At 42.2% G+C, this 22,586-nt stretch overlaps 1 protein-coding gene across 3 annotated transcripts; it reads right to left on the minus strand.

Annotated features, from left to right (window-relative positions):
* Positions 1-5: 5 nt before the first annotated feature.
* Positions 6-21,387, minus strand: WDR89 (WD repeat domain 89). 3 transcript variants are annotated; one of them, XM_013102565.5, is made up of 4 exons: positions 21,240-21,387; positions 19,439-19,531; positions 18,237-18,398; positions 6-1,386 (listed from the first exon to the last, which is right to left on the minus strand). In XM_013102565.5, the coding sequence occupies exons 3-4, from the start codon at positions 18,383-18,385 to the stop codon at positions 186-188; spliced, it is 1,350 nt and encodes a 449-aa protein (XP_012958019.4). In that variant the 5' UTR covers positions 18,386-18,398; positions 19,439-19,531; positions 21,240-21,387; the 3' UTR covers positions 6-185. The 3 variants fall into 3 exon arrangements, with proteins under 3 accessions (XP_012958019.4, XP_071894293.1, XP_071894292.1); XM_072038192.1 differs by lacking the exons at positions 18,237-18,398; positions 19,439-19,531; positions 21,240-21,387 and adding exons at positions 8,652-9,382; positions 10,105-10,591; XM_072038191.1 differs by lacking the exons at positions 18,237-18,398; positions 19,439-19,531; positions 21,240-21,387 and adding an exon at positions 8,652-10,591.
* Between the last annotated feature and the right edge of the window lie 1,199 nt (positions 21,388-22,586).

A 22,586-nucleotide genomic window follows, 5' to 3' on the forward strand; every position in this document is an offset into this window, starting at 1 on the left:
TAAAAAAAAAAAAAAAAAAAAAAAAAAAAGGGGCATTCATCTGATGATGGATGTACATTCCCAAGCAGAATTCAGCATCGTGGTTCTTTCCACAGAGCACCTCCGAATAAAGCAACGGCCACATATTGCCCAGGAGACTAAACAAATGGAAGAACTCCACGGAGCAGGCTCCTATTTTCAGAATTTCACTTTTTCCTGTTCTTGAAGGAGCTGTTGTGAACCCTGACTCTCTTCTGCACAGAGGAAGCGATCTTCAGAGTCTCTTTCTTTGTGAGGGACTTTTCCACAGCTCCGGGCCTCCAGAGCAGCAGCTGAGCATCCTCCCCGCCCGTCAGCAGTGACTCATCTGCCAGGTTCCAGCAGAAAGAGCGAACAGTGGCCGAGTGTCCTCCACCGAGGGTGCCCACCAGGCTCAGCCCATCAGCACCGCAGCTCAGCAGGTGAATTTTTCCTGTTGATGTTCCTCCAATAAGAAAGAGTCTGTCTGCCTTTTCGTGGTACGCACCGCCAACCAGGTAATTCAAGCTGTCGTTCTCAATACAGACCGTGTCTCTGGCGTCCTGAATGCGCAGCAGAGTTATGGGCTCTTCAGTATCTAACTGAGCAAGGTCCCACCAACAAAATCCCTCGTCGTGTGTCATGCAGTAGATCTGCTCGTAACCCTTCCCGGACCAGCCAATAAAACTTATCGATGAATCCGAATTGCAGGTTGATATCAAAGCATCGTCTTCATTGTCCTTGTCGATGTCAAACACATTAACCAAGCCATCAGTTGACCCAGAAACTACCCAACTGGGTTTGACAGGATGAAAACAGATTTTGGTGACATCATCATTGTGACTTTCAGAATAGACTCCCAAGGGTTCCCTAGTCGTGCCGGCACAGTCCGTGTTGCCTCTTGCATCCCAAAACACCAGAAACGTATCCTTTTCAACCTTTTCTGTTCCAGCACAAATTATGAGATCATTGCAATTGATATCAAAACTGATAAAGACGTTGGAAGGATAGCCACTAAATATCTGCACAGCCTTCTGAGCCGCTAAACGAATATCCCAACATTTTATTGTGCCATCGCTGCACGCAGAGAACACCAGGCTGTCACACGTGTGCGCAAACCTGACTCCATTAAGCATCCCAGGACGGCTACTGTACTCCCGCAGGAAGTTTAATGTTTCCCTGTTATACAGCCTAATGGACTGGTTGGAACACGAAACTGCCACGCAGCGACCGCTCTCGGATGGGGCAGAGCGGGAAACGTCGATGTCCAGTAAGTAGGCGGGCTCCTCCCTCAGCACCGAACGCTTCGCTATGCGCAGCCGGGCGAGCTGCTCCTCGATCTTCTCGAGTGCAGACATCTCAAACGCTGTTCCTGGCGTTGTCAAAAATCTGCAATAAATAAAACCCAAGTTTTAATTATAAAATTCTGATATATGAGCTTTTTATATATATATATATATATATACATATATATATATACTCACATGTATATATCTATCTATCTATATATATATATATGAAAAAGTTTCTTGCAAAGAGGTAATGAATGAAATCAAATCTGATTATCCTGACATTCTGCGTACAACTTCATTTACAGAAACAGAAAACCAGCAAGGGTTTCCCAAGTAAAGGAGCTCAGTCTCTCCTGACTGTAAGCACTACATCATACAATCCCCTTCAAAGATTACACAGTCTGTTTGTGAATGCTGTAGGAGTCATTTAGCTACATTTGCTTTATTGTTTTTCTGAAGTAAGTGGCAAAGCGATGTTCCACAAGTGGAAAGGCAAAGGCATCATCAGCACCTGAAGAACAATTCTGTCTGCTAGCAGGCACAGCCCACAGACAGCTCCACCAGGACAACTGCAGAGCCTTCCTGGGTTAACTTCTCCACTGAGAGCCGCACAAAGCATAAGCAGAGAACAAGACAAAATTAAGAACTACAGCCTGAAATGGCCAGATGAGGTAAATTGTACAAGTGTTCAGGTGCCCAATGACACACACCAACGCCAGTAAGCGTACCATGGGCCACCTACATGGGCAGCAGGGTAACACCACAATTCGCAGGCACTGAGTACCTTTGGCATTTGCATCAAACCTCCTAAGAGCCCACACTCATCTTGAGACTCCTAAAGAAAACACATACCCTCTTTTTTTTTTTTAGTGCAACTGGATATGAAAAATCTTCCCTTCAGAGGCAGTTCTTCATCAGGAATTACTGAATTCTTCTCAAAACAGACAGTATTTTGGTGATACACAGAAGTATAAAATTTTCCAAAGCAAAAGCAACATTCAAACATATTCTCTCAGCCCTCACAAAGAATGAGGAGTCCTTGGGAAAATAAAAGTTCTCCTTCCTGCAGCACAAAGGAAAACTCAATTCTGTAATTGTGGGGAAGGCTTCCATCAATTCAGAGTCAGAAAAAGTCCTCAAACGTTTCAATTGACATGCAGTATTTACCACTACAAACAGCAGGTGTTTTCAAACCCCGTGTTCTGAACCCCATCAGAGTTGACAAACTTTGACCATTTTTCAACAAAAAGACGTGGCTGGGGTATGGAAAGGAGGCATAACCATCCACATGGATGATTCCTGTCCAAATTACAGGGTCAATCAGACTACTCTTTTGTGTTAAAAAAAAGGAATCAGTAAGTTCAGGGGGTCAACTCTGATGTTCTCAGTTGTAGGTATTTCAGCTAACGTAAATATGGGTAAAGCAGTATCCAAAAAATCTCCTTATTGCCTTAAGAACCAGGTCAGTGCCCAGCACATACACAGATGGATTCTTTTTGAGAACATTCAGTTAGAAACCAAAGAGAACTCAGACAGGCCAGAATGCGGGAAGAGATCCTCAAACTTTTCCAGCTGTCCTATCAATTTTTCCTCCTAATTCTTCAGGCTGGATTTTTAGGGATAGAATGAGCAAGTTGCCACGATTCCTTGGTTTTGGCAAATCATTTTAATGTTCCAAGAGAGACCAGCAACAAAGGAAAAGTTGCCATGACAAAACTGCATTCTGCGTTTGTTTTGTTTTTATTTAACCCTGTTGTTCATAGTTTCAAGGTTCTGCTTTCCTCGCTCCTGTTAGGCGCCCACAGATATTCACCACACCGTGTGACAAATGAGCAAATTCTTATAAAACAGCTTAAGTAGGCACACTCATAAAAGCTTAATTCCCAAGTCACAAATAATGTGCTGAGGCTATTCAACTGGGTAATATCCCGACAGCGAGGTCCCAGGTTAATCTCCTACATCAAAGCCGCCTTTCAGAGCACATCTACAAGTAATTTTTGCCATAAAATGCAGACATCCTGTGGAAACTCCTTTCCCCTCCAAGAAGAATTTCAACAAGTTTTCTGGCATTAGCTCGTGTACAACCTACCCACGGAGCCTACTTCTTACCCACTTTTCCGGGTCTGTCCTCAAATGGAACAAGCTTTTAGCAGAACCAAAAGCAGGCAGCTGCTGTCAAACGCCACTTGCTCAGCGGGATGCAAGGCTAAGGCCCAATTTTATCTGGATTTGTTGAACTTCATTTCTGAAAAATCGCCACGTAGCACTGTAACAGTGTTTTTGTCAGGCTAAATAAGGTAACTCGAAAAATCATAACACGATGTCAAGAGACAGAATTGCAAGAAAGTTACAAAATTATTAAAATTCCATGGAAATTAATTGAAATTTTAAAAATCTAGAATATTTTATGATTAACAATATTATTAATAATGACAGCTTTTACTTAATCTGAAGAATCAAATCAGTCTGAAGAATCACAACAGCAGCTTCCAATAAAATGCAGTTTCAAGCACGTGCTTGAACATGGAAAAAGGAGTTTTGTTTTGCTTTTGTTTTTTTTATAAGCCAGCTATCCTGCACTGCCACACTTACAGAAAATTTGGGGTGCGGTCTGTAAATTTTGTTAGAAAAAGGTATTTTTCCAGACCGACCCAAGCTTCAAGCTCAAAATATTGAGACCTGTTTTTTTTATACTCAGAAGGCCAAGCAAGCTCAGACACATTCCTGACAAACGCTGTCCATTTGGGAAGAAAGCTGCAGTAGTTCAGTATTACCGGCTGTGATAAAGGAAGATTACTCAGGGAGCAGCTTCTGCAACTCTCGTGTCAGGGCTTTGACGTCAGAGGAGGGTGAGGGAATTCTGCAGGTTCTCGGAAGTTGTGAAAGGCCAGACTGCAGAACCATGTTTCATCCAGATTTAATAATACTCGCTGGGAAATAAAATTAGCCCAAGATAGCTCCTCAGCTTTCACTCCCAAATGACGCAGGTACAGCTAGGTTAAAGTACCAGCAAACACTTCATGTTTTCCAGATAGATGTGCAATTTATGTATCATCAGGAGGCTGGAGGGTACAGTTCTCAATCCTATTTCCACTGCAACAACTAAGAAGCCGTAATAGCGCATTGATGGCAGCCAGGTTTCTGCTAAAAACTCAGTAAAATGTCTGCCTGAGCAAGAAAGTCTTCAGACTATTATGAAATTGTGATTGAAGGTTATATAAACAACTCATGCTCAAACTTCAGGGTGTAGCTGCCAGCCCTTCCTCTGCAGGAGGGGAAGTCGCTGTTGTATTTTGATGGGAAAGTTTAAATGGCAGGAATAGGATCTCCGTTAAATTTATGAGACAAATAGGAAACAATGGTCTTCCAAACACAATAGGAGATAACGATGCGTTGGAGTGCTGCCACTTGCAGAGCACACACTGCTCCGCGCCGCAGAAGGGAAGCACAAGCACGGTGGTTTAGCCTCGCGCACTCCAACTTCGACAACCCAGGCACCTGGTTTGGGTCAGTCACCGAGCAGCCTCTTCACAGCATGGCACAGTTTGGACACAGCACAACTGCCATCACAGGGATCAATTTGGCAAGCTGCAGGGCTCAGAGGCTGCGCCGTTCCTGTCTCAGCAGAAAGGGCAGAGAGGCCTTTGTAAAAGAAGAGGTTTGGGCCGGTGCTGTGGGCATGAGGCAGTCGATTTAAGTTCAGATTCTTCCTTTATTCCACCTCACAGAGGCCCACGGTCTGGACCTACTGAGTACAGTCTTACCGCAGACAAAACGCAGCGCTGTCAACGTGCCAGGAAAAGCAATAAACACCACGTGCATTTACACAAGTACATGCACTGGCTGCAGCATCTGGCTATCACCAGTCACCTGCTCCCAAAACCAACGCCCACCGCCACCCGCAGTGGTGCCGCTCCTCATCCCAAACTGCTGCTGCATCCCTCACCTGCAGCCCGAGCAAGGCAAAGCCACCCTTTAACTAAACCTCTCATTCTGTCTGAGCACGTAGTGCTGGGCTCTCTGTGTACCACTCCAAATATCGCAGTTTAAACTCAAGCCAACAGGCTCCTGAGTCCTTTTTAATCCAGAAAGCTTTTGAAAAAATAAATCAGCAATTCATAAGCAATTTTCCTTCTCCTTTTAGTTTTGCACATGAGATGCTGTGAAATTGCATAGGTCTCAATTCTGAAAGGGAACATTAGCTCAACAGCATATAGGAACATAAAATTACCTCTGAAAACCACCATGGGAAACATGGAAGGAATGGAACTTTGCCTCAAAGATTGAGCCAATACACGAGAGTAACTTGTGAGAGAAGAGACGCGCGTAATAAAAATGAAAACAACCTGTAGGTTTGGCAATCTTCTCCGCAGAGGTCAAATACCAAAAATAGCAAGGGATTTGAACAGTAGATGAAATCTTGCACCGCTCTTTCCTACTATAAACAATGCTAAGAGGCCCTCCCTTTATTTTTATGATTATTGAAAGTTCAAGAACAAACGAGGATTAAACCTGAAGCCCCGGACAGCGGGAGCAATTCACGCAGGCGAGGCTACGTGTGCTTTGCGGGTTTGTTTTAAAATGCAAAGCACAGCGTCGGTGGAGGAGACGCATTAGCACGCTGCACTTCACTAATGCAAAACGTCTTCGGAGACCTCTCCTCGCTGGCACCACTTCACAGCAGAAGATGGATCAGCCAAACGATCTAAGCACTGAGGGGAAGCGCACAAACCCCATCAGGCATGCATAATTTCTGCAGGATACAAGCTCCCGGGGCTGATTTTGTTATTTTTACCAAAGCAGCAAGATAAGGTGTTTTTCCAGCGTTCCCATAAAGCCTTTGCTAAGGCAAAGAGAACAGCACTCAGCCCACCACGCAGGAAGGGACTAAGATGCACAAGAGGCTATGCTAAAGTGCAGAGACAAGACGTAAACTGCCAGAATTATTTCATCCTTTCAGATCAGCTACACGTAGGTTCCAAATAAAGCACAGCAAGAAAAAAAAAAAACTCATCAGTTTTGCATTTGTAGCACAGAGAAAAATATTACATCAAGGGAACAGAAAGTAGGAAAAAGATACAAATGACTGCCCAAGTCTACGAAAAGAACAAAAAACAACAGGGCTAATGAACTTTCTGCATCCCATGAACTCAATTTCATCCTACCTTCCCTCCAGCACAGACTTGAGGGCTACAATCCTGTTCAGGAATGGAATCCGTAGCTGGAACAGAGAACCAAGGACATAGCCTTAAACACCAGTACTGCTGAGAGCAAAAACATGAATCAGAATGAGCAGAGAGCAAAGGGAAAGGTCACAGGACCTTGCTGCTTTAGGCTTTAAGAATCAGCAACAACAGGACAGGAAACTGCAGTATTTGGGTACTCATCTTTTGAGGGCACAAACAGTCGTGGCGTACGGGAACAAGGCCTCTTTTTCAATTATACCAGACATTCACAGAGAGAACAGCTTTTGGATTTGACTAAGCTTGATTTTAAAAGCAGAAATCAAAATCCACAGTTTGAATATCTCCACTGAAACAAAACTTTTGAATAAGTTTGTTGGTGGAAGATTTTGCATTCACAATAGTAAGACCTATCCTGATTTCATATCCAACCCTACAAAAATATGGGGGAGGCAGGTGAAGATTTTAAAAATTGAGGCATGCCCTCAGGTTCAAAGTACAACACATCAGTATCTAAACTTCAGTGAGTGAAAGCTTAATGATAAAAGTTCACGAACCAAAAGAAAATTTAAGTGTAGAATAACCTAATATCCACTGGATGCACAAAAAATGTGTAAATAAATAATTTAAGCCAGAAAATACTGTACAAATTGTAAAAATGCTCAAATTATTCATTTTGGCTTCAAATTTACATTAGAATTATTAAAATCTGATGCCCAGACAACTAAGCTACTTACTCCAGAACAAGTGTCAACCCTTATTTCAAACAAATTTGAGTTTCTTCCATTTTTTATCTTCTCTGTTCTGCTCCCATGCTGGTGACACAGACCTGCTAACAGAGGGGCAGCAAAGTGAGAGCTCTGCCACCACTCGAGCAGCTGGATCTGATCATTGAGGGAGGTTTCTCAGAAGTGACCTCCCCAGGCAGAGGCTGTAACTGCATCCACACGTTGAGGTGGTCCAGCAAAAGGAGAAGGAGTAACGGGAGGATAGGAGACGCTCTCTTTTACTCTCTTGGCTACTCCCAGACCAAGCTGAGAGGTGCTGCAGCGGAAGCAATCCTATTTTAGGGCGGCAGACCCAAACATGCCCAAGGAAAGATTAAATGACAAACAGGGATACCGTTACCAGGGCATTTATCTTGTAAATGATATTTATTCTCCTTGCTTTATTTTTGGAAAGAATATTTTATTTACGAACTCCCTGCAAAAGCAAATCTAAATGTGAATCGCACACTCACAGCCTCAGGCGGATGCCAGGAGACAGGCAAGAGCTGCCAGGAAAACTGTCCTAGTGCTGGGCCCTCATCTTTGGACCGGAGCAAACATCCAAGGTAGGATCATGCCCACAGCTCCTTCCTTCTCCCCCAGGCACAATCAGCACCCGAAGTGCCCTCTAGCCCAGCACACAGACAGCACCAGTGGTGAAGCATCCACATCACCCTCTAAAGTAAGAGAAATTGCCCAGCAGGGAATCGCAGCTGGTTCTGTGCCGCTGACCCTTTCTCTAACAACCTCTGACCCAGGGAGGGACGTGGGGTGCCAGCTAGCACCGCGGGCAGACCGCAGGGCAGGCGATGTGCACCCAGCAGCTCCCGCAGCCTGCACGGTCCCAGCGCTGTGCTAACAGCAGCACTCACAGCCCCCAGGCACACCTGGCAGCTCCCAGCCTCACAGCACAGCACCTTCTGTCCCGGTGCCTGTCTGTAATGTCACCACGGCTCGTCACCCGGCTGCTGAAAACCTCGAAGGGAATCCCAGTCTCAGCCTTCTGCATCTGTGCTTCTCTCAAAGCACAAGGACCGTAGAGAAGTCATTTCCTCTCTCCTGTGAGCACGTCCCACTGCAGACACCAAGTGACCTGACTTCTTATGGCCACCAGCACAGGACAGGGGAGAGGGAACTCATCCCTCTGCACGGAGCCAGCTGCAAAGCAGACTCACGGGGTGCGATGTGCTGCTGGGTGCAGCGTCACGTTTGTCTCCACTCACACTTCCACAACACAACTGTTACCAGCTAAGAGAAGGCCCACAGCTTCCTCTGAACTATTTCTCACCTGCCTTCTCACTAACACAGTTTGCTTTTGGTAGAAGACACAGCAAGGTGTGTGATTTGGCATCAGAGCTACACGCCAAGACAGCCATCTCACAGGGAAGGAAGGCAGGAACGATGCCACGTACCTGAGTGGAAGGCTGGATTTGGACAAGACTTTGGCCTTCAAACACTTTCCAGTCCCAATCCTAGAAGAGCAGCTTACTGAGGAGTTCCCAGCAAGCCACAACATTCACTCTTTCCTTTCTTAATCAGTGAAATGAAGATGGTATTTGCCTACTTCATAATAGCCAGGTACAGAAGCCTTAATAAGTGCAGCCAGCAGCAGACTTTCAAAGAGAAGCCTTGTTCTGAATGTCTGTGCTACCAGACAAAAAGTAGAAGTCACAAGAATGCTGCGATGCACTCTCCAATTCCCCAGTTGAGAAATTCTTCAATGCCCTTTCAAGTCTGGGATCACAGCACAGGACTCCAGGAGCGACAGCCTTCAGTGCCATTTTAAACCAAACAAAACCACCACACGAGCGGGCAACCCCAAAGATCCACCCTACAGGGAAAGGCGGAGAGAAAAAATTACTTGTGCTGCTGCATGAAGAATTCAGCGGCTCAGAAATAAGAGCATTTATTTCCCTTGAATTAGGTACTGCCACTTGCCTCGTGTGAGAAACTGGAAATGAGAAGAGCCTTCCCAGGGATTAGTAAATTCTGCTGAAATTCTTCCAAGGAATTTGTTTCTACACCACAGGAAGCCTGGGAAATTTCAGCCTAAATTTAGCAGCAACCAGAATAAAAGGATATAAAGAAACTTCGCTACAGCAGGAAAAATAGCTCTTGCTACCACACGTTGGTGCCAAAACACCTATAATAAGATAAAACGCTTTATTTACCAGGATATTTTAGAAGTTCTTTCACAACAGCAATTTAGCTTAAATACACACATGCGTCAAAACACGAGGCTATTATGCTTTCAGGATACTTTTCTTAAAAAAAACAAGCTCAAATCATCTACTACAGCTCACATCTTCACTAAGGATGCTGCCGGTGAGCTGATCAGAAATATTCCCCTGCAGGTACAGATGTGGCCACTACATTGTCACATGCAAGACAGTCTGCTACCACGCTGCCAGCACCGTTGTGCCTGGTTCTAGGTGCATTGTGCAAGCAAACTGCAGAGCCTAAGCAGGGGAAATGGCATCTCCTTGTTTTCCTCGTCTGCTTCCCCAGGAACGCACAGCTCCCTCAGGCATCCTCCCCAGCCACGTCCCACAGCTTTCAGCTAATCCAGAACAGCACCACACCGAGATGATTTGTCAGAGCCTCTCCACTATCAAACAGGAGAAAGCGGAGAGCTTTGCATGCCTGTGGCAGCTCACGGGCTATCAGTTTCCAAAACATGCCCTTTGTGCAGAGCCTGACAGCTGGCAGGCTCTGGTGAACCATTACCATGCTCTAGGTTCAATTTTCAATGCTTTGTAGCAGACAAAAGGAAAAAGAGGCCATCTAAGTGACAACAGCAGGATGGAAGAGGCTGAAATAGAAGGTCTTGGAGCTATGTTGACTATCCTATTGAAGAGAATTTACCTTCCCGTCTCCATATAAAAGATGCTGAAGCACCAAGTGCACTGGCAAATCCGAACAGAAACTACATGCTTTTTACAACCAACGAAGGAAATTTTTACTTTCCAGAGATCCACAGAGACCTTTCCAACATCGTCAGTGGAAAATGTTGTTCTAAAACAAGACAAGGACAAAAAGGCAAGTCAAAAGTTTCGTGCATTTTAATAACCCCGCTCTCAAGCCCTACTTGTTCTCAACGCTTTGGTCACTCCAAATTTTGCAGGGTCACGGCAGGCTGCCAGCAGGACTCATTGCTGAAGCCAATTTCTTGATAACTAAACTGTAATCAAGAGCAGAAGAGGACAGATTAGATGATCCAGGGAATGGACTGTTTGTTTTACAAGACGTAGCTGGGATACTTTGTCTTGTATAGTTTGGCAGAGACAGAGACTGAGAGGGCACACGATTACTATCTCCCCATACATCAAAGGAGTAAGTGCTGGGTAGGGAGGGGAACTGCTGAAGAACAATACTGGCACAGCAATTTAAGACTATAAACTGACCATAAATAAAAATTAGAGCAGAAATTTTAATCAAGTTTAACCGTCAAGAGTTTCCAACTGAAACAGTGGGGGCAAAAAAGTCTGGCTGGCTTTATCTACTTCATAGCCTCGTCAGCCTGGCACCTACAACCGTCCCTGCACAAACAGGAAAGCCGACTGAAAGGCGAGCAGCTGCGAGATAAGCAGGCTCATCAGTTCTTCTTTCTGGAGGACACCAAACCTCCTGCCAGCCAGCAACAGTTGCTCATGGGCAGTTCGGAAGCAGCACTGAACCCGCACCAAGAGGGCAGGCAGGCACACAGCCAGCACCCAACTCCCAGCTGACGATGGGTTTCCCTCCACAAACCCTTGAAATTGTTGGGAGAGGAGCCCGAGGGCTTGAGCGTGCCCCCAAACAGCCACACGCAGCCAACCCCACGGAGCTGGGGCTCCCAACGCGTGCAGGATGTGTTATTTCGCACTCAGCCCGCTGGATGTCACCCATGACCAGCAGTCAGCCAGCTCCATCACTCAGCGCCCGCAGCTCGGCTGTGGACCATGCAGTTCACTGGAGAGCTCTTACTCTTCTTGTTACTTCTATGTGGTCCTCCACTCTTTTAACTACGATAATCTGATCATCTCCTTGACAGAGTGACATTAAAAAGAAATAAAAACTAAATTTGCAGTGTAAGACATAGGAAATAAGTCTGAAGTACTACAAGCCACAGGATTTGGTTCCCAACTTTTTTTTTCCCTTTTAAAAACCAAAGAACCTCAAATCAGAACAGTAATCAAAAAAATCACAGCTTTCATATATAGCTGTGGAGCCTCAAAAACCCAAGAAGAACACCACCTCAAATTCAACTGCGCTGCGACTTTTCTTTTCCCAAATCAGGCTGAGTTGCAGGCTGTTCACAAGTCTCATTTTGTGAAATTAATTCAGAGCTCTCGGTCTTCCAGACTTCACAGAACCAGAATGCCCTGAGGTGTAGGGAACACACATGGATCACAGTTACACTCCTGCACAACTCTGATCCAGATCTGGTATTTCTAACAAACACACAAAGCAGCACACACTGAGTGACTTTTACATGTGTATTTGTTCTTTAAGCATCCCAGAAGCATGAAGTCCAGAAACACCCATCACTAAATTTTCTATTATGACAGGGGGAAGAACCATGCCCCTCTCAGTCTGAGAGGCTCACGCCTGGGTCCCACAAACACTCCTGAAGCAAAAATATTTGATAAACATACCAGTGTGGTAATATTTACCTGAGATATTAAAGCACTTAAATGCATTTTTCCTTAAATCCATTTCCTCATTCATAATCAGGTCATTTACCTCCTTAAATTTATTGAGAACTAAACTAAACTAAAATAAGCTAAAATCAAATTCACTTACCTCAAGAAATCCCCCACAAATTGTTTGAAAAGCTTGAGTAAGTCAGGTCTGCTCGTAAAAGAGCAATGTTTGTTTCTGAACAGGAATTCCTGCTCTCCCAGCCATCTGCTCGTCCCTTCTGATTGCTCAAGGGAATAACAGCACTTAACTCCAGTTCTCAATCATTCCCACAGCAACAAACATAAGTACAAGCTTATTACTAAAAGATCCTCAAATTATTGAAAAATCTTCAGCATCTGAGCTTCCCATTCCAGGTACCACCAGCATAGCCGCAGCTATCAAGCCATCTGCCAATTTCATTTTACTGCTGGCTTGTCAGTTCTGCTTACCAACCAGACACCACTTTTACATCTTACTTTTAATGGGAAGCTAAGCAACAGGAAAGATTTGCCAAGGAATAACAGGCATGAGGGAAAAAGATCACAAGTTATGTCCAGCTGCAGAAAGAAGCAAGAAAAAAAGTTGCTGATAACTCAAAAACAAAGATAAGATTCTGCTGAAAAAATTTCAGTAATGGCTACAGGTACTGACCATATGCACGTTCCTCCATCCTAAAGCAAAATGGAAGTGCAAAAAGGAGATATTCAACATTTTCAAACTGAATCAGTGTTACACACAAACACAATATAGAAAAAAAAAAAAAAAGTAATTTTAAAGCTTTTTGAATGAGTTAGTTTAATTCAGTGTAAGAATTGAGTTTTTTAGTGCACCACTGCTTTTTCACAGCTTCATCTGCTTTATCAGGAAAAGGATTTCCGGAATCCCTTAGTTTTCATTCTGCAGTGGGTTCTCATTTACCAGAACAGCTGAAAAACTAGAGAATGAAAAAATAGTAAGCAAAGTGAAGTCTGACAAAGCAAGAAGTCACAAATTACAAATAATTACTCAAAATTACAAAACCAATATGGACTAATAGGTTTGAAAATATTTTCTTTCCTTCTTCTGTTGCAACTTTTAGTCTGAAACTAAACATTAAGTTCACCTCAAAATGGAACATAAATTTATGTCAAGGGTGTAATGGATATAAGCTACAGTACAGTTTGTCTTGCAAAGGTGATCAGACTAGATCATGCAATAGTCCTTCTGGACTTGAACATCTGGCATAATGAAATAACCCAAATTTGTCAGATCCATGAGTTTTTAAGAAAATATTAATGTGAACTTGTCAAAATGGACAGCTGCATAGCTGTATTTGCTTCCTTCCACTACTTACAAAATATTTTGAACGTTGAAAATGCTTGTATATCCCCTACGACCTAGAAAGGGCATAGAAAATACATTCTAAAGCTGGGATGTTCAGAATAGCCTAACAAAACTACTCAGTACTTGTCCAGCAATTTGAGCCAGTGTTATAGATTGGTTTATTTTTCCAGTGAGCTGTCTGCCCCCATTTTTTGTTTTGTTCTCACCAAAATATTTTTAGTCAAAATTCTCAGTAAAATATCAGCTAAGATAAAATAGAAGTATTTCAACCAAATTACTGACATTTGAACTAGAGATAAGATCTCAGCGTGAGGCATCCTTCGCTTCCAGTTTAAAGCTTTATCTAACAAAGCAACAATCTCCTACACACCATTTCATAATCTTCCCTCCTCCCATTTGATTTAGAAGCTAATACAACACTCTAGAGTTGGTCACATCCAAGCATCACAGTTACTTTCGGACCTATTTAACCCAAAATGCAATGCTCTGAGTTTCTTTTGCAGACTGCACTGACAATGTTCACCTTTACGTGCTGAACGCAGCAACCCACCGGTCAGCAAAGTACCCTTAAGCCTGCGCTGAACCAGCAAGAACACTGCTTGGTTTGGAAGTGTGCAGGGCTGCAGCTCAGCTGTGCCTTCCTGCAGCTTCAGGAGGAAAAGGGAAGGAAAAGGCGACAGGAGGAAATAAGCGAGGATAATACAGCAGCAATATTTGTGTAAGCTTGCATTAAAAGAAAAGAGACAGTGCAGCAACGTGAGAAGGGGAAGGAGTTAAGGGAGAAGTTCACAGCAGGTCAAGCTAAAATCTGAAGAGGCGAAGTCACATCTAAGGCTGAACTTCCTAACCCCACATGCCTACAGGCAATACGCTTTTCCTGCCTGTCTTACGTCCTTCATTGTCCAGTTCATGCCTAAAATGCTTACAAGTCACAAAACACACCCATGTCCAAAACCAGGGCAGACCAAGTCTCAAATTCACAAGCCTCAACACTTTATGGCTGTGTGAAGCCCCCTAACAGAGCTGTCATCACACGGGAGATGCTGACCCACACAGATTGTCTTTCATCCACCAGTTAAGATGAAGCCCTAGAATCCTGCACTGGCAACTTCCCATCAGCATGGCAGCAGTGATTTCTTTCAGCTTTGCTTTTTTCAGAAAAGCTCAGAAATCTTGTTGTTTGTACAGTTACAGTAAAAGCATGCCAAGGCTGCAGAGCCCAGCTGGGAATTGCTACCAGCACATAATGCCAGCAGTCATTTCACACAAGACCTCCCTCCCACACAGTCGGTACAGAGCAGATCTTGGGGCTTCCCAGCAAAAGGACCCTTGTTCCCAAGACTCATTCAGAAGAAAAAAAAATAAAAATCACCTTGTACTTCGGGCATTTAAAAAGCTACTGACCAGGCCCCACATCACTGCCTACACACACGGAGCATACTAAGGAGACCAGGTCTACCTTCCCTACAGGACTGCTCCCAACCCCCATAAAAAGGTATTTAGAGGAAAACGTATGAAACTACTCTGTTTTCTAACTTTTCAATAAACAGAAGCCTATGTGTAAGCTTTAAAGAAGTATTCTGTAAAATCAGCACACAGAAAGCAATTGCCGGGATGCTACAGAAATCTTTTTGGTTACTCTTGATGACCAGTTATCCTACAGGAGCTGCTTTGTGCCCACATTTCTCTGTATCTGATAATTACTGTCAAAAAGGAAATTCATTTGAAATATTAAGGAATAAAAGGCAAAAGCAGGGCTTAGTTGCTAGAATAAACTTCTTACAGACCCAAGACGTGACATACTAAGAGAAGATCTCACGTTTCTGGATCCTTCTGAATATAAGTTTGTAGGGAAAGTGAATTTGGAATGATAGTGTTATAACCATGATAGTCCTCGACATGACTCAATATTAACAATTCCACTCCCGATATTCCACAGGAAGAAGTTAAGTTCTGTAGCACAACGTATTCCAAAACACCCGTTGGTTATACAAATTATCGTGTAAAGGCATAAGCATTACATCTTTTACAGTAGTTTAAGTACTCTTTTGCTCTTCAGGAACAGAAAACAAGTTTCTTCCCCCTCAAATAAGAAAAAATTAGCGGTCAGGGCGCAGCCCCGGGTCAGAGCCCCCCTCAGGACGCTTGAAGCCCCCCAAGCAACCCGGGCGGTGACTGCCCCCCCGAGCACCAACACGAACACGCGTGCTTTTATTCACAGGAGCCCAGCAGCACGGACAGCAGCGCTGTCACACAGCTGGAGGGGAGCTCGGGCTGAGGCAAGAGGCAGCGCAGCCCCAGGAGGGCCCCTCCATCAGCGCCCCTCCATCACCGCCTCCCTCAGCGCCCCCCCCCCCCCCTCCGCCCCTCACCTCAGCGCACGCCGCGAGCCGCGCACGCCACGAGCCCCGCCCCCGCAGCCCCCCCCCCGGCCACCCCATTGGCCGCCCCGCCCGCCGCGCCGGCCGCCATTTTGTGCGCCGGGCGGGAAGTGATGCGCAGGAAGGGGCGGGAGGCCGCGGGGCAGCGCCGCCATGAGGCGGTGTCGGGGCGGAGGGGGGCGGCATCGGGAACCACACCAAAAAAAAATTAAAAAAAAAAAAGACCTTTTAATTGGCTAATAACCTCTTCCTAAGGGCGGACAGCAGTTCGTCCTTCAGTCATCAAAATATTAGTCGAATTGTCCAGCCCTGACAAGTATAATAAATGGACTTTAATGAGAAATACCGTTTGCATCTTTATTTTGTACCTCTTCACATTATATTTTTTTGTTTGTTTTTTTGACAATTTCTGTAAGTTATGCATAATAGTATCGATGTCATAGATAACGTCTTAGTTTTTTAATAAATGCATTATTTCAATAAACATCTTTAAACATGTTAATATTTTCATGTTTGATTTCCACGGGCATTTTTAAACTTAAAAATACAAATATTTGGACTTACTCTATTTTTCTAGCAAGACAAAACGGAGCTTCAACTAAATCCAGTAATGAGATCAGGTCACATGGGTAATAACCACAAAACATTATTTAAAAACATAATTTTTGCTTCAGCTTAATGGCACTCAACTCCTAACACATAAGCAGAACATCAGTCCAAAGCTAGTTCAAAGTACTGACATTTAAGTCGCCTGACACTACAGTGCAAAATTTTAATTAATTCTACATACTCCAGTGTAATTATTGCTGGTTTTAGTACCTACCAGCACTATAATCTATCAGAAGATAATACCCTCATACCATTCTCTGTAATAACTGCAAAATTGTGAGATGCTCAATTTGCATTTCAGATAACATTAAGGTGAAATCTAGGTGAATTATTAAAGTCTGCTCTTTAAATGGTTTATTCGAACCAGATTTAATACAGCTATTTGTATTCACGAGGAGGCTCAGGTGCACAGCTGACAGAAAACTGCTCGTCAAGGAGGTATCACAGAGGACAGACCAATTCATCAACTGCCATGAAGTGCCCTTTTTTTGTTTGTTTTGTTAGTTTTTGCTCTAGTTCATTTGGGGACCCTTTTTTTTTTTCCTCCTGAAATGCCTAAACACATGACAACAAAGCACAAAGACACAAATTACGTGCATAGTTTTCAGAGTAAATACTTCCCATCGTTGTTGTGAATGCTACTCCTGCTAAAGTCCAACCATTGTCCAGCACTGTAATCACTTTTTCTGAAGATGTCAAAAACAAGATTTATATTGTTTCATTGAAAATAATCTTCAATTTAAAACATTATAATACTTAAGGCAGTATGGTTAATGTCAATAATACAGTGAGAAATACTTTTAGTCAATAGCTTTCCATCTGAGTTTCCCAGGCTGGTTAGTATTGCCACAAATTCAACAAATACCTTCTGTTCATTGTTCACATAGCGAAAACAGCTGCAAGATCAACTGGAATGACATAGTTACACTGCCTCACATTTGGTATTCAGTACTCCCAGATGAATCCAGCTATATTACAGAAGGAACTGAGTCACAATATATATTAGAAATATATCTGTGAAGTTCACCACAGTAATTGCATGGCAGTTGCTCTGGAGATCGCTTGTAACTCTTGACAGTTACATTACAGAAAGAACTTAAAACATGTTTTTAGAAAGGCATCTTTATGATTCCCACCTTAAAAGAAAGCGAAGCTGTCTAGACAAAGCTGACATTCAGTGTCATGTAGTCTAGGACCAAGCACTCGAACAGTAAGTTCTCTGGAACAGGAACTTTTTGCTGTATGCTTGCACATGACTGTCCCCAGGTGTGCCCAGCAACTTCTAGACATTACCATAACACACCATAAATATTTTTAGTATCCTGCTTTTTAACTTGTCCTTGGGTTGTGTTCTCTCAAATACAGGTCACTGAAAAGTGTTTCTGCCCCCCCCAGTAAAGCTGAATTTAAAAAGGAATGGAGAATGAAAGCTCCATTACTTTTAGTTATTTAACATATAGCACTCAAAGCAGGAAAAGAAATGAGAATATCTAAATGTATATGAAATTACTTTCAATTAAAGTTGAAAATACTTTCAGTTACTCTCTGTCAAATAATGTTGGTAAGGCTTGATAATTCTATTAATATTGCCAGTTGCAGTTTTACTTGTAACTACTCAGGCAAGGTCTATCAAATCAAGCAGTGGTATGCTAACCACTTGGTTATCTAAAAAAAGCCTGTCTGAATTCTAAAAGCAACTGGACTGTGCACTTAGTCACATGGTCTAAAATTTTGGGTAGACCTGTGCGGTGCCAGGAGTTGGACTTGATGATCCTTATGGTTCCCTTCCAACTCAGGATATTCTATGATTCTATGAAATAAATACATACAATGAAGTTTTTATCGTATAAACTTCTTCATACTTTTCTGCTTCATACAATGTCTCTTCTTCCATTGTATGCTCACTCCAGCATGCAAAGATTATTTATGTTATAGTATATTTTGGCCAGCTATGCCAACTAGTACATTGAAGCAATTAGTAATTAATCTGCATATGTACATAGACAAATTGTTACATACCTGGAATCAATGAACATAATTCCTTCAGCAGATTTTTGCAGGTTAAGTACTAACAGATAATGAGATTTGCTCAAAAGGAGTGTTGATTTAGAACATCTTGAAATGTTACATCTCACTTGTGTTTCAATTTGATTTCCTCTACAGCACATTTTGCAGATACACCTGCAGAAGTCAAGAGAAACAGAACTTGAGAGAAACTGTAAAATGACACAAGTTTATTATGACTGATTATCAAGCTCCTGGATTACTGATGGTATTTTGATGTTTAGTTGCCACTTAGTGATGAATAAATCAAAACAAATCATGTACTCTAATTATATACAACAATCAAAGGGGATTTTGAAAGAAAAGTCAAGCTGTTTAATAAAGACACCATTTACTGAAGTTTAGCTCAGAGCTACGAGTTTCTGACTTCAGAGAACCAAAGCTAACTTTCTGCATCCTCTAGTAAGGGCTGTCATCTCTTTTCTGCAGTATTTTTTTTATATCAGCAAATGCTACTATTGGTAGAAATGCTAGCATTTACTCATAATCTGCACAGGATACCAGTTTAAGATTTCATAGATGATCCTGTTGAACATGGGAAAATTAAGGCCATGCAGTGTGGGCTCATCCTCAGCCTCCCCAACTATTTTCTAACTACCCTTAAAAGGCTATCTGGTGTTCCAGGAATAGTTCAGATACAAGAAACAGATTGATCGCAGACAGGTATTCTGATCTTCTCCCCCTTCTGATCACCCATACTATGGGTGTACATGTGTTGAGATTTGTTTTTAATTGGCCATTTAGTTAGTGGCAAGGACTCCTTATGCCTTCCCTGAAGGCAGAAAGATTAAAGTGGAAGTAACAGCAGGAGTCCTCCATCTAACTGGTAGCCAGAGACCACCGAGAGGGCTCATCTGATAGCATTCTCTGCCCTTTTTGTATTTGTACAGAGGAGGATAGCTCTAATTTTATGCTAAAGAGGATAGCTTAGCTTGAACTATTTCCCTTCATGGCTTTTATTGACACTCTCATTATCAAGCCAACAGATTGATATGTGAGGTTCCTAACACACCACTGACATGTATTATGAAACAGATGAAATCTGTTACCCATTCGTTTCTGGCATTTTTATTTATTTAATTATTTTTAAAGAAAATGGATGTTATTTGTCGGATTCCACATGCTGTACTTTTTTTGTTGTCATCGTTGCGAGTTACCATCTTGGTCTTTGGTTCAAGGTCTGGTCTTCTAACTGAAACTGGTTGATGATGAGATCAATTATGTAAGACTAGGCCCACAAACGTTCAAGTCTGTGCAAGAGAGAGAAGCGCAAGATCTTCAGAGCAGATACATATTTAAAAACCGCTGTATCATCAATATTGTTTTGCATAACTAAAATGTCTTGTAGATAATTTTTTAATAGACATTTATCTGCACTGACAAGAAAAATCTCAGCAACGAGATGTTAAAAAAAAAAAGACACCTGAACATGCCTGTAAATGAAAATAACCAAACCTGACTATAATTTTTAATTTCTTTCAGCTACATATTAGTGAGGTTATGCATGAAGTCTAGACACAATACCAATACTGTCACACGGCCAAGGCACCAGAAAAGAACTGCTGCTGCTGCAAGCCAAGCACAATGCAGTGCACTAATTAGCATTAGTATGAAATCAGTCTGAATGCTAAACTGGTTCACTTTGTGCTTTTACCACTGTCTTAAAGATGCCGGCAACTTTTACCCCTTCAAGACTTATAAAAATTGTCAGACTGCATTCTGTCTGATGGACATTAGCCCATGGAAAATCATTCTTAAAGCAGCGTGTGTCCATTTGAGCAACAGCTTCATTTAATTTATAGTTCCAGCATCTGTAACTGATCCACTGTAGTCTACAGCAATAACCATTAAGCAATCAGTAACCGTTACATGAATAATGCTGTAAACAGTAAATTACCAAAAAATGAATGATTAAAGTAGATGCTAACTAGGGAAAGCGTAAGTAACAGACTTTCTAACTTTCCAGCTTAAAAAGTCTTTGCAGGTTAGTAGAAATCTGGGTCAACATGTTCTGGAATGTAATCATTCTGTGCAAGGCAAATATGATTACATCCCTTTGCTTAACAGCACGAGATTAGCAACTGCAAAGCAACTCTTTATATAGGCATTTTTGTTGGCTATCTTCCCAAAGCAGTTGTGGACATGATTAGTCACTAGGACTGAATTCTCTACAGCAGGAATTATCCAAATATAGCTACTAAAACACTAGGAGAGATGATAAAACGTGATGGATTAAGTATTACAGTTAAATTTTCTGTTTGTAACTGACATGGAATTACAACATACTTTCTTCAAATACTTGCTATGAAATTTAATTAGCCTCACACATGTAAGGGGAAAAAATGTTAGATTTTTTTATTTTTATCTTTATTTAGAAAATTACAGGAACACTTCCTTCCTTAATCTGTCTGCAAACAAATCTGAGGCTACCTGGAATCAAGCTGCACTAGGAGTAGTGCAGACAATGGACTGTTCTGTAGCTACCATATGATCACGATTTCCAAGCCAAATTAGCTCCCCAATATTCAACTTCATGAGACTAACCAGTCCCTTTTCAAACTATACCCATATGTAATTGCATGTCATCTAAGGAAAGAAGCAAAACCAAGCAGAGAAAAAAAACACAACTACAAAAGGTACTAAAAGACTATCAAGATGGAATTTATTTTGTTCCTAACCCTAATGTTGTTATGAAAATGGCAAAGCATCAACAGCTCATCTTGTTCCCAACTCTCAATATTTTCCTCAGCCTACTTCCCGATCCCTTTTGTTCTTCCCCTTACCTGTTCCCACGTCCTTTTTCTCTTCCACATGCCAACATATTACCTTACCTACACTTTTTCCCCCCCTTTTCCTTACACAATGCCCTAGTGACATTCTTTCATGCTATTTCTCATCTATAGCCTTGCTCCACATATCTCAGAACAGCCACAGAGTTTTAAGATGGGATTGAGATACCTGCCTCTGCAGAAGATGACCTCATGAAGGAAATCAGTATAGAACGTGAAGGCTCTTTGGTGAGAGTTGAAGGACCCATGTGCTACAGCGTACCACCAGGCATAAAGTAAGGCTGTAAAGCTCAGCAGGATGCTGCTCTTTTAAGGTACTTGAAGAGAGAAAGGAGAAAAGTAGATGAGAAGTAGGAGGCGTCCATGAGAGGGAAGAAAAATGCTTTGTTGGCAGGTTAGTGACCACTTAAACAAAACCAGGAAATTATTACTTCACCACCCATGAAAGGCGGAATCAGACTCCAGCTGCAGGAAATTTCACATATTGTAAAATTGCTGTTTTCTATCGCTAACTTTTAGGGTTTTCTGGAGTAGAACAAAATGCATTAGTAATGCTGAGCTAACATGTTTAGGGTAACATCCACAGAAGTGAAATTCTCTTGAGGAGTTTACTGTTGTTTAAGCTTCTCTGAATCTCATTATGAAGGATCTGTATGAACAGCAGCCTCTCGCAGATTTTATGGCAGCATAAAGTGTTTTTTTTTTTTCCTGAGATTAAGAAATGTTTGACTCCCACACAAGTTTCTTCAATATACATTAAGAAAACAAAACTATAGTAAGATTATAAACCTTCCCCAAACCTAAAAAATGTTTTATATAGTTAAAAAGAAAACAAAAAATATTTCTCTTTAGGATATGATCCACCTTCAACAATAGTGTAGACAGAAGAGAATATTGGTCCCAGAAGGTAGGGGTGGCCAGGAGTGGTACCAGAATATTGGGGGTATGAAAAGCCAAGCATACGAGCCACGTGTAGGGCTTCTTCATGCTCTACCTAAAACAATCTGTAAATTAAGTATTTGCCACGCAATTCAGGAAGGTTCAGAATAAAGGTCAGAATAAGTCATTTGCATAAACATTTACACTATGTTACAGCATGTAAAATGGAGAAATAGGGACAATTCCTAGGGCACTGTAGATCTACAATTTTAGTGAGGAACTTCACTTTTAACCAAAATGACTTTCCACAAACTAATGATCTAGCAAAATCAGATTAGACATAATCTACACACAAATTGTGGTTAAACTTACATCAAGGGGCTATTAAAGATAATTTGTACTGATGTAGTTTACCTATTTTTCCTGTATTTGGTCCACTCTTGTGATCTTACAGTCTCACAGAAAGAGCAAGGAAGACAATACACAATTGCAGCTGATCTACATCTCACAGCATCACAGAACAGTTGGGGTTGGAAGGGACCTCTGGAGGCCATCTGGTCCAACCGTCGTGCTCAGGCAGGGTCACCTGAAAGCGCAGGTGAGGCTTTCACAATATTTTCTTTTGGGTTTATCCTTT

This window comes from Anas platyrhynchos, chromosome 5, assembly GCF_047663525.1.
Source record: "Anas platyrhynchos isolate ZD024472 breed Pekin duck chromosome 5, IASCAAS_PekinDuck_T2T, whole genome shotgun sequence".
Lineage (NCBI taxonomy): Eukaryota > Metazoa > Chordata > Aves > Anseriformes > Anatidae > Anas > Anas platyrhynchos.